We start from the raw sequence: 11,710 nt of genomic DNA on the forward strand, positions 1-11,710 counted from the left end.
TGGTTAGTAAGTTTGCAGATACTAAAATTGGAGGTGTAGTGGATAGTGAAGAAGGTAACCTCAGTACAACAGGATCTTGATCAGATGGGCCAGTGGGCTGAGGAGTGGTTGACGAAGTTTAATTTGGATAAATGTGAGGTGTTGCATTTCAAAAAGGCAAATTAGGGCAGGATGTAATGGTAGCGTCCTGAGGAGTGTTGCTGAATAAAGAGACCTTGGAGTGCAGGTTCATAGTTCCTTGAAAGTGGAGTCACCGGTTGGTAGGATATTGAGTCATAGTCATGCAGCATGGAAACAGACCCTTCGGTCCAACCAGTCCATGCTGACCATAATCCCAAATGAAACTAGTCCCACCTGCCTGCTCCTGGCCCATATCCCTCCAAATATTTCCTATACATGGAATTATCCAAATGTCTGTTAACTATTTGTAACTGGTACCACACCCACCACTTCCTCTGGAAGTATATTTCTCACAAAAACCACTCTCTGTGCAAAAGAATTGCCCCTCATTGCTTTTGAAAATCTCTCTCCTCTCACCTTAAAAATATGCCCCCTTGTCTTGAAATCTCCCATCCCAGGGAAAAGACACCAACCATTAACCCTATCTATACTCCTTATGATTTTGTAAACCTCTATAAGGTCATGCCTCAACTTCCTAAGCTCCAGTGAAAAAAATTCCAGCCTTTCTTTATAACTCAAACCTTCCGTACCCGGCAACATCCTGGTAAATCTCTTCTAAGCACTTTAGTATGACAATCAAGGGCAACTGACTGCAATGTGCTGGGACAGTGACAATATTCACAAGCTGAAGAACAGTGAAAGCTAAACAAAAATCAGAAATTGCTGGGGAAACACAGCAGGTCTGGCAGCATCTGTGGAGAGACTGCAGAGTCAACATTTCTGGTCCAGTGACCCTTCTTCAGAATTGAGGGTTCAAGCTTTCAGATCAAGAAAGGTTTTTTTAAAAAAAAAGAGGATTTATCTATTGAACTGCGCTCCAAAACCAAGAAACTTTGATCTCTATAGTTATTTTACCAAGTGAAAACCTTATTTGTCACTTGCTATCCAGGTCTAGTCTCATTTGGAGTGGCACTAAGATCTGATAGCTCGCACAGTTCAGAGAGGAGGAAAGAACAGCAGTCCCCACTCTCACTCCTGGTTTCCACACTGTGATGGCAGTCGTGTGCATGCGAGGAGACACTGGGCACTGTGCCCAGCTGTAACGTCCCTGTGATCAAGTGACTGATTGGCATTAGCTCAGTGGCAAAGAGCTCCCGATGAGGGGGAGGAATTAAAGTGTGCTAATATGCCATAAATGTGGAGGCCTTTATTGCCTTTATTGGTCAGTGCATTGAGTATAGGACTTGGGAGGTCACGTTGCAGCTGCACAGGACATTGGTTAGGTCACCATTGGAATACTGTGTTGAGATCTGGTCTCTCTGCTATAGGAAGGGTGTTGTGAAACTTGAAAGGGTTAAGAAAAGATTTACAAGGATGTTGCCAGGGTTGGAGGGTTTGACCTGAATGGACAGGTTGAATAGACTGGGACTATTTATCCTGGAGTGTCAGAGCCTAAAGGGTAACCTTAGAGTTTTATAAAATCATATATTGGCAGGGATAGTGTAAATAGATAAGGTCTTCCCCTGACATTGGGGTTATAGGTTTAAGGGGAGAGGGAAAGATATAAAAGGGACTTAAGGGTAACTTTTTCACACAGTGGGTGGTGCGTTTATGGAATGAGCTGCTAGAGGAAGTGGTGAAGTCTAGTACAATTACAGCATTTTAAAAGGCATCTGGTTGTGTGTATGAATAAGATGGGTTCAGAGGGATATGGTCCAAATGCAGATGAATGGGACTAGATTTGTCGAGAATATCTAGTTAGTATGGACACTTTGGACTGAAGGGCCTGTTTCTGTGCTGTACATCTGACTCCATGACTCTTGAGCCTGCTCCACCATTCAATAGGATCAAATCTGATCTCACAATCCTCATGTCCACTTTCTTGTCTTTCCCACTGACCCTTGATTTCCCTACTGATGGAGGATCTATCCTTCTCAGCCATAAATATATACAATTACACTGCCTCAACAGCTCTCCATGATAGCGTTCCAAGGACACTCAACCCACTGAGAGAAGAAATTCATCCTCGTCTCTGTCTTAAACTGGTGTACCTTCATTCTGAAATGATCCCCTCTGGTCCTAGATTTTCCAATGAGAGGAAACCCTCTCTGCATTTATCTTGTCAAACCCCTTAAGAATACTATATATTTCAATGGGATCATTTCCCATGGAGTCGAGTCCCTATTATTATGATGTAACTCTCCAAGAAATTCTGGAGAGGTATCTTTAAGAGAGCAGGATATAATCAGGCCCTTCTTAATCTGGGAAAATACTTGTAGAATCAAGGAGAGGACTGTTGCAAATTTTGAAGAACTTCAAGGGCATAAGTACAGCAAGCTCAACCTGTGAGGCAGATCCCAGAGAATGGAATCAAAGTGGATCAAGTGTTGCAAATTGTAAGGTGGTGAAGAGATTTGGTTGGAAAGACAGTGGAATTTGGTACAGGTGCAGTAGAATTGGATATTAGGTGATCTCAGGTTTTCAAGTGCTCAGTTATTACAGGCAGATGGTGTGGAGGAGGCTGAGGCAGCAGTTAGCCATAATTTAAATAAAACGTTTTTCAAATGCTTATCCCAATATCTGTTGAGGTGAAGATGTTGGAGGCAAGGGATCAAGTTGATGATGTGACCTAGAGTTTGGGAACTTTGATTTTTTTTCAACTGAAAAACCCTAAAAACAAATTTTATGTAGAGATAGAAGCAACTTAGTTGTTTTGCTGGCTTCTTGACCTGTTACTGGTTAATTGTGTTTTAAAAGAAAATGTATTTGATAGAAATGCTGATTAACACTCAATTTTGTTACCTTCGAGTGAAATACAAGTTTGTAACCTGCAAATTTGTGGGTTATTTTGGAAGAGCAATATTTTACTATTTTCTCTTCCCCGTTCCAAAATTTACTGGGAAATAACTCAAGTTGGAAAAGGATTTGACAACAGGAGGAGGGTGATGAGTATAGAAATTTGTACTTGTATAGAGAATTAACAGATCAATAAAGATCTTTCATTTATATCACACCTTTTACAAACTCAGCATGTCCGAAATACCTCATAGCAAATGAAACATTTCTGAATTGTAGTCACTGTTGTAATTTTGGCAAAAATCATCTTAATTGTATTACATAGCATACATAATTAATTTTGTGCAAAAAACAAGATAATGTGTAACAAGAATAATATTTTCTATATCAGCACTTCCTATGTAACTGCTGAAAAGTTTTTTTTTCTGGTAAAGGAATAACATTTTGTTGATTTAATATATTGTTTTATTCTAGCATGGTACAGCAAGACTATTTCGTTCATCCATCAAAGGCTTCCAAGGACAACAGAACTCCAACCATGTTGGAAGTGTATCAAACAAACAGAATCCAGGCAACAAGCCACATCAGCAGCACTGTCCTAGCAAAAAGAGGAAGCACAAAGGAGACGCTGCCTCAGCAGACTTGTGTCGGTAGTCGGTTTTTGACTTGGTTAGAGAAAATTCCTGCAGTGATCCCATAAGCTACAGAAGACTGGTAGCAGTAGATGGGATCTTGTCAAACTTTCCCAGGAGAATGGATTTTGATTTGTTTTTTTCCAGATTGCCATAAAATGATCATGGGTTACAGTGGTTGTCGCAAACATTGCTTCCCTTTTTAGATGGGCCATAAGCTGCAGTGGAGCAGACTGAAGATGGAATCGATGCACAAAATGCCCCTCCCCGGGTTTAAAATGTAATGGAAGTTGAGCAGAAAGGAGTGTTGGAGGATCTTAATTATTGAAAATTGAAATTTCCATTGCTTCCTTTGCAAGGGAAATTTTAAATGTTACAACAAATGTATACTTTGTGCACGATTTTAAAATTATTTTTGCAGATACTGACATTTTTATTGTGTATATACGGAAGATTGTATCAGCACAGTATTTGCATTGGTAACCTTTGTTTTCAGTTAATAGTTTTTACATGTCATTGCAATTTACATTTAATATTGAAATTTTCTGTATTACTTGTTAATTTAATGGATCCCAAGGATGTTATCTGACACGGCTTATATAATGAAAGGCTATATGGTAAGCTTAAAAAGTGCTCTACTAATACTTATCTATGTAGCAACTTCCAGATTCATTTATTGGTTTTTGAAGTAGAAGATATTGCTCCAGCAGCTGTTGAAATACACTCAGTTAAGGCTTTAAGTAACACATGGCATCTGGAGAAGTGAAGCGCAACATTTTTAATACTGTTTAATTCTGTATGCAGCATGTAGATATTTGTACAACAGTTGATGCTGTATGAACAGAATTGTTCCTATCAAATATTTTGAAGGAAGTTTTAATATTTCCTTGTCTCAGGTGTTACAGTAAATATTCATATTGTATTTTACCAAATGGAGTGATCACAAAATTTCCTTCTAAATACATCCTTCTAGATCTGTGTTGGTCCCTATTTCTGGCTTTTCTATGTTGTGATAATACAAATTTTAAGTTGAATTCTCGAACAAATATTATCATATTAAATTTCTTTTGGCAGTAACTTCCTAATATTCTACTGTAATGGATAATTCTTTTGATCTTCAAACTTTTATGCATGCATATCTGTTTGCTGAGCCCTTCAATCCTGGCATAATTCTGGCTTGAATTCTTCTACGTAAAATCATGACCAAATATCATTCAACTAACTAAGACCCATTAAGTGTTGACTAGTCATATGTGTTTACACACACTTTGTAACTTAAACAGTACTAGAAAGGCTCAGAGTACAATGTTCCTTTTAGCTGTGAATGAATTTGGTGCTTTAAAATCGATACTACAAACATCAATCTACTTGTGATGATGGGGACTGTACCTGGAAAGGCATGGAATTGGTTACTATTGCTCTAGGACAAAATGATCAACAAAGTACACTAAATAAAGCCAATTGGAGTGGTGAGGAAAATCAAATGTTCTCTTTTTGTTTGAGTTATTTGTTTTAAAAATTTGCAGTTATTTTCCATAAGATGCAATTTTTAAAAAATACAGCAAATGGACAGTTGGTTGGTAAATCAACAGAGAAAACTATTCCTAACTGCTATACTGATTAGTCATGTGGGTATTTTAATCCAAGTGTTAGATTAATAATCTATTTAAACACTACATTGGGCATTGCTTGGATTGGAGGAAGGATTCCATCAGAAGTCTATGATAACTGAACAGACCCTATGCCAATTATCATGGCATTTAGGTAATTATATGCCAGCGAAGAACCACTTTCCTATCTGATGCTTCACAACATTACCCAGCTCAACAATGACATTTTTCTTTTAACAACAATCAGCCTAATTTACAAGCAGGTGACGCCATCAGCTTCATAATTGACACATTACCAGTACCTAATAGAAACCATACTGGTGAATTGTCTCAAAATTAATGGCGTTCTTAAGCTTTTGACAGCTGGGAGTAAAGATGCTGATACTGCAACATTGATTATTCCACATAATCTTAGCATTTACAATTACATGATTACTTAAGATTTTCTGTAAACACAAGTTGATGCAAACTTGTACTGTAAATATTCCCACGTTGAATCATTACCAGAGATTTTTAAAAATCTTAAGACTGTACTAGTTGTAGGTATTGATTTCGGAGCTGTAACAAATATCTTTAGAGTTAAATGCTACGAACTGGGTTAGCAAATATACTTCAATACAAATAAACTATGATTCATTAACTTGGATCATAGCAATATTGAGAGTCATGTGGAGGTCATGGCAAGTTGATATTCCAAGTTAATTTTTATATTTGCATTGAAGAAACATGTTTTAGTTCGTTACTACGTGTATTAAATTGATATTGCTTCAGTATATGCTGCTGATTCATTTTTAAATAATCAGTACTGTATAACAGATGGTGTTAAAGAAAATTATTTAGTGGACGGAATTTTTGCTTCAAATTGCACATCGTCGTACAATTTTGTCATAGGAAATAGTATTTCACAATTTTTGATAGAACTTGACTATTTAATGCTTGAGAATTAGTATTCTGCAGCAGTTTATACATTCGTGGCTTGTAATATGACTGATATAAAAGGGAATTTGAAATAGCTGCATACCAAATAACAGTAACAACTATGGTGAATTGCCATAATAGACGGAGCAGTAGTGGAAAAAAAATTACATAGATTCTATTGGGAATCTTTGCCAGCATTTTAGAAGTTTTGCGAGTTATATTAAACTATTTGTTTTGTTAAGTAACAAATGAACTTCTATTTCTGAGACAGCACAACATCCTTGAAGCAATGTATGCATACTTTTGAAAATGAAAGATCAAACAGGTTTATATGGTTTGCCTTAAACTTTTTTATAGTCATTCATACAAAATATAAAACTTACAAGTTTAAAACATCAATGATTCTTAAGAACAGTTGACCTGTTCTCTCTGCTTGGCAATTTGTGGTTTCTTTTCTGTACCTTGTATTGGTTTTGCTTGGCTGCTTCAACTTTCAAGTATACAGTATTTTACTTCGTTTGTTTCACCAAGTTTGGGTTTCTGAACATTTTTGTGATTATGGCAAAATGAACCTTTAACTTAAATGCTGTAACTTAGGATGTGCATCATTTTTGTAATATGAACTGTACTTACTCTGCAGAGAACACAGAATACATGGAAAAACTCAATCTATAAAGAAGAAAAAAAATGAATCTATGTTGTTAATGTAAACCCTTCACTCGAATAGAGTTATAATTCAGGTTCTGAACAAAAATGTTGATCTATCTTCTGTTTATAGATGTTGACCAATTGGCTGTGTATTTCCAGAATTTGCATTTTTGAAATTGCCTCTATAATTGCTAAGTCTCTGCACCTCACATTTTTCTTGAAAAGTTGCTTTTTACTTTTGTCCCCATCTTCCAGTGACTTACTAACTCTGGTCAGCTGGTTGGTAGCAGTTACTCTCCACCTCCTCCCCATTGCTTGCTCTTTGTGTTCTGCTGGTTCCACTATTATTTGTGTTTTTAACTTCTGTTCAATTGGTAATTAAAACTTTTAACTTAAATAATCAGATTGAGTATATTGAATAAGTCCTGCCTCAACTGTACAATTCCCAGTAACTTCAAAAATTGCTATCTAATTTTTGTTGTCCTTTCCATTTGTTTCACTTTTGGGTTTATCATTGATAAATGTCTGACCCGGCAAACATTGTTCTGATTTTTTTTTTGAATGATTTGCTGTCTTGTAATTGGTTCTCCCAGGAAATCTCCTGTTAACTCAGGAGTTTACATGTAATTGCTAATAAAATAAATTGTCTTCCCATGTCCATGACGTGCTGTCTTAAGTATTTTTTTAAACTAATTGCACATAGACCATGTCAGGCTTTTCAAATATTTGAGCCATTCCATTCCTGACTATTTACATGGAGCTTCTCATCACAAGTCACCTCTGTGCCAATACCACGTCCTCCACAGCCTCCGCTTTGTCCATATCTTTGTTACCTCTGGATTAGATTATTTTATTACATTCTGATGAGCCTTACATATTCCAGCTTCTGTTAAACTTGAGGTCATGCAAAACTGTCCAATTCATCATGCACCAAATCCCATTCACCCTCATGATTGCTTTTCTGCACCATCTCCTGGTTAAACAATACTTAAATTTTAAAATCTCCTTCATGCTTTTCAATCCCTTCTCAACTTTGCCCTTCTCTATCTGTCATCTCATCCGGCTGCACAACCCTCTGCAATACCTGCTCCTTTAATTCTGACCATTCAAACATCCCTGATTTTAATTGTTCCACCATTGCTGAATGTGCCTTCAGTTTCCTCCACACTCAGCACTGAAATTCCCTTCCTAAATATCTCCACTCGCTACCCTACGTTTATCCTTTAAGATTCCCTTTTAAACCAACCATTTTGAACAAACTTTTGTTCATCTGCCCTAATAGTTCATTATGTTGCTTGGTGTCACATTTTATTTAATGCCCTTTTTAAGAACCCTTTTCTTTGACTAATAGCACTATATAATTGCAAATTGTACGTGTTGATAGATGGAAAGAAGCGGTAGATCTGATCTTTCATTGAGCAAGCCAATATTGTTCACCTTTGCGAAAAATGAGCAATGAGCAAAATTTCACACTGATTCTAAGTTGAAGTGTTGCGCACTGAATTATGATAGCTGTTCTTGAAGTACACAGCAAACATACAGGTTATATGTTACCTTTATTGCACTAAAGCATTTTGACTGAAACTAGTGCCTTTGAGGTGGGGCAAGTCTGTTAGACAATAGTTGTGATACAAAATTTGATTAAAAATCAGAATTCTGAGTATGAAGTGAGAATCAATGACAAACTTGACATTTTCCGGGTATTTTCGATTTGAATTTTCCACGTGTAAGAGCATGGCTGTAGCTACTTAAGGGCTATAAATGGGCTTAAATAGCACTTTTCAGTTTTTAAAAAAAAAATCAAATTAGATGTCCTTGAAGGTTAAACCTTGTGCAACGTTTTTTGCTTTGCCACTCCAAAGTAATGATTCCCAACATCAGATCTTACCTTCAACTAGAATATCTTAACCCGTTTCACCATTTTGATTTTGTTCAACTGAACATTTGAAATGGTTAGTTATCTTTTAGGAATGTTATGTTTGCCAAGAGAAAGCCAGACTATCTCAGCCTCCGTGTACCATAAAATGTGATCTTTCAAATTTCAAAAAGATGAGCAGGATTTCACTCCATTCTTGATCAAAACAATACCCCCAAAAATAACGCATTTAATGATGATTTGTACGAAGATTGCATTAGAAACAAAAAAAAATGCTGAAAATACTCAGAACTGACAGTCTCTGGATGAGAAGAGGAATTAATATTTAGGTTAGTGACTTTTCATCAAAATTAAAAAGTTGTAAATTGTAACCACCAACTATTTGTCACTTAATCTTAACTGCCACCAGATCAAAACTACTACTTTGTTCTTTTTCCACCCTTTTCTTTACACTTAACTTTACATTTCAAACTTCTTATTCTGATGGCGTTTAGTTATTTGATTCTATTCTGTTTCCCTTTACATATGGCATGTAGTTGGAAAGATAGTTTGCTTTCATGATAGCAGCTTAAGGAGGATTTTCAGTTAATCAAATGGAAAAATGTAACTTCTATGTTAAGGAAATTAAAGACTTGGCAAATGGTTGTCTTCCTAGGTGAAAAGCATTCAATTGTTTCAATGGACCTTAATCAAAGTGGGAAATATCCAATTTTCTTCTTTAGCAACAGCACCAATTAACATTCCTGAAACACATTCTTTTAAGCCTCTTATGATACATATTGGGCCAGTGTCGAATCCATTTCGAAATATAACATTTAATACTTTCCAACTTTATTGGACACTGAGTGTGTTTTTCTTTTGCAGGTCATAGAACTGAGGGAAATTAATTTTAAAGTATTTGGAATTTAATCTGTTGGAAGCAATTCAAAACAGTCAACCATTAGATTTGATCAGTTCTGCAAGAAATGGTTGAAAAATTGTCAATCCTGTTTTTTTTTATAAATTGGTGCTGATCTTGGACCTCCTGAATTCTTGTATAGCCAATTTGGTATGAGTTTAAACAATTTGGGTACAGTCACTTTATTTACCAAGTTCTGATTATCCTAAATAATCCATTATAACCATTTTGGTGATTGTTTGCTTAAATTTACTGATGGTCTGTAGGCTTCTTATATAATTATGAATACTATTAATCTGATTTCCATTGAAATTTGACCACAGGTTGGCACTTCACCAGTTGCCTCATTGCTAGCGAGTTTCTTGGCACAAGGTTTGTATCAAGCAGGTTGTACTTCATGTTTATAGGCCTCCCATTATTGTGATTTTAATCCCAGTGAACATTTTGTAGATTTTGTATTTAAAAAAAAAATTGTAGAGAGACTAAACCAACTAGGCTAACAAAACATCTGTGCACATTGCTTTGGATTACATTTTTATCTGTTTATCAAGAATTTGTATTTTTCAGTGGTTACTCTACAAAACCAGGCTAAGGTTTTGCAGGTAATATGTAAGCATGGTGAGAAGATTGGTTTACTAATGGGAAACAGTTGAGAAGTGAGAGATCACCCTTTTTGGGAAGAAGAATACAAAAGCAAAATATTTTGATGGTGTGGTACAGGGAATCTGGATATCCTTCTAGATGAAATGCAAAGGGCTGAATTTTGCCTTTTTTAAAAAAAAAAGGTTAAATGTCAATTTTAGGAAAATTTACTGTGTTTCTCTCCATGAGAAAGCAAGTTATCTCTAACAATTCTCCACTGCTCACCTTACATAAGCACCACACCTCTTGTGTTTCACTCATGCTACCTTGTGCTTACCAGGGATGAAAATACAGGGCATGGCTGGGATCTTCTAGGATTTATGCCACTGCTGTCATATTTTAAGTCTAGCTATGCACTAGGTCAATTGCTGTGAGCCATGAATTGGCCTCATTGTACTTATCATGGGAGAGAAATAAAATATCCACTGACCACATATGTGGCATGTGTGATACTTCACTGGAAATAGAAGCTCACATTCATAAATGTATTGCTACTTTAAATCACCTAGCTTACTCAGCTTCATTTCTGAAAATGCAGTTAATCTGTCCTCTGCCCCATATCATGTTAGAACTCTACCTAAGTGTGTGTTAATTCTTCCCTAATACCTCGCATAACATCTTGTAATTGTTCAATGTGTATAGTGCTGTTCACTTGGGAGAAGTCATCCATGGTGGTGAATCCTGCAGCCTGGGATGTAGCACGGAAACAAGAGGAAGTGATATCATGTCCCTCATTAGAGTCACAAATGTACAGCACAGAAACAGACCCTTTGGTCCAACTTGTCCATGCTGACCTGACATCCTAGCCTAATCTAGTCCCCTTTGTCAGCACTTGGCATATTTCCCTCCTAAACCTTTCACATACCCATTTAGATGCCTTTTAAATGTTGTAATTGTACCAGCCTCCATTACTTCCTCTGGCAGCTCATTCCATACACATACCACCCTCTGAGAAAAGGTTGCCCCTGAGGTCCCTTTTATATCTTTTACCTCTCACCCTAAACCTATACCCTTTAGTTCGGGATTTCCCCACTCCAGGGAACAGACCTTTGTCTATTTATCCTATCCATGTCCGTCATGATTTTATAAACTTCTATGAGGTCACCCCTCAGCCTCCGCTGCTCCAGGGAAAACAATCTCGGCCTATTCAGACTCCCTATACCACAAATTCTCCAACCCTGGCAACATGTGTGTTAATCTTTTCTGAACCCTTTCAAGTTTCACAACATCCAATAGGAAGGACACCAGACTTTTATGTAATATTCCAAAAGTAGCCTAACCAATGTTCTGTACAGCCGCAACATGACCTCCCAACTCCGATACTTAATGCTTTGATCAATAAAGGAAAGCATACTAAACACCTTCACTATCCTATCTACCCTGTGACTCTACTTTCAAGGAACTATGAACCTGCACGCCAAGGTGCCTTTGTTCAGCAACACTCCCCAGGACCTTACTGTTAAGTGTATAAGTCCTGCTCTGATTTGCTTTTCCAGCAAATATGAGGTGCTTTTGTAGCACCTCGCATTTATCTAAATTAAACTCCATCTGCCATTCCTCAGCTCATTGC

General features: G+C 36.8%; 1 protein-coding gene across 1 annotated transcript in view; it reads left to right on the forward strand.

Moving 5' to 3' along the window:
• Positions 1-7,387, forward strand: part of tent4b (terminal nucleotidyltransferase 4B) — a 91,454-nt gene extending 84,067 nt beyond the window's left edge. Inside the window, exon 12 of the mRNA XM_043706948.2 lies at positions 3,391-7,387. Within this exon, the coding sequence (XP_043562883.1) occupies positions 3,391-3,570 (180 nt within the window). The 3' untranslated portion in view covers positions 3,571-7,387. The remainder of the gene's footprint in view (positions 1-3,390) is intronic.
• The last annotated feature ends 4,323 nt before the right edge of the window (positions 7,388-11,710 follow it).

The sequence above is a fragment of the Chiloscyllium plagiosum genome, unplaced genomic scaffold (genome assembly GCF_037043375.1).
Source record: "Chiloscyllium plagiosum isolate Xiang-an unplaced genomic scaffold, Cpla_swu_hap1 HiC_scaffold_17, whole genome shotgun sequence".
NCBI classification, from domain to species: Eukaryota; Metazoa; Chordata; class Chondrichthyes; order Orectolobiformes; family Hemiscylliidae; genus Chiloscyllium; species Chiloscyllium plagiosum.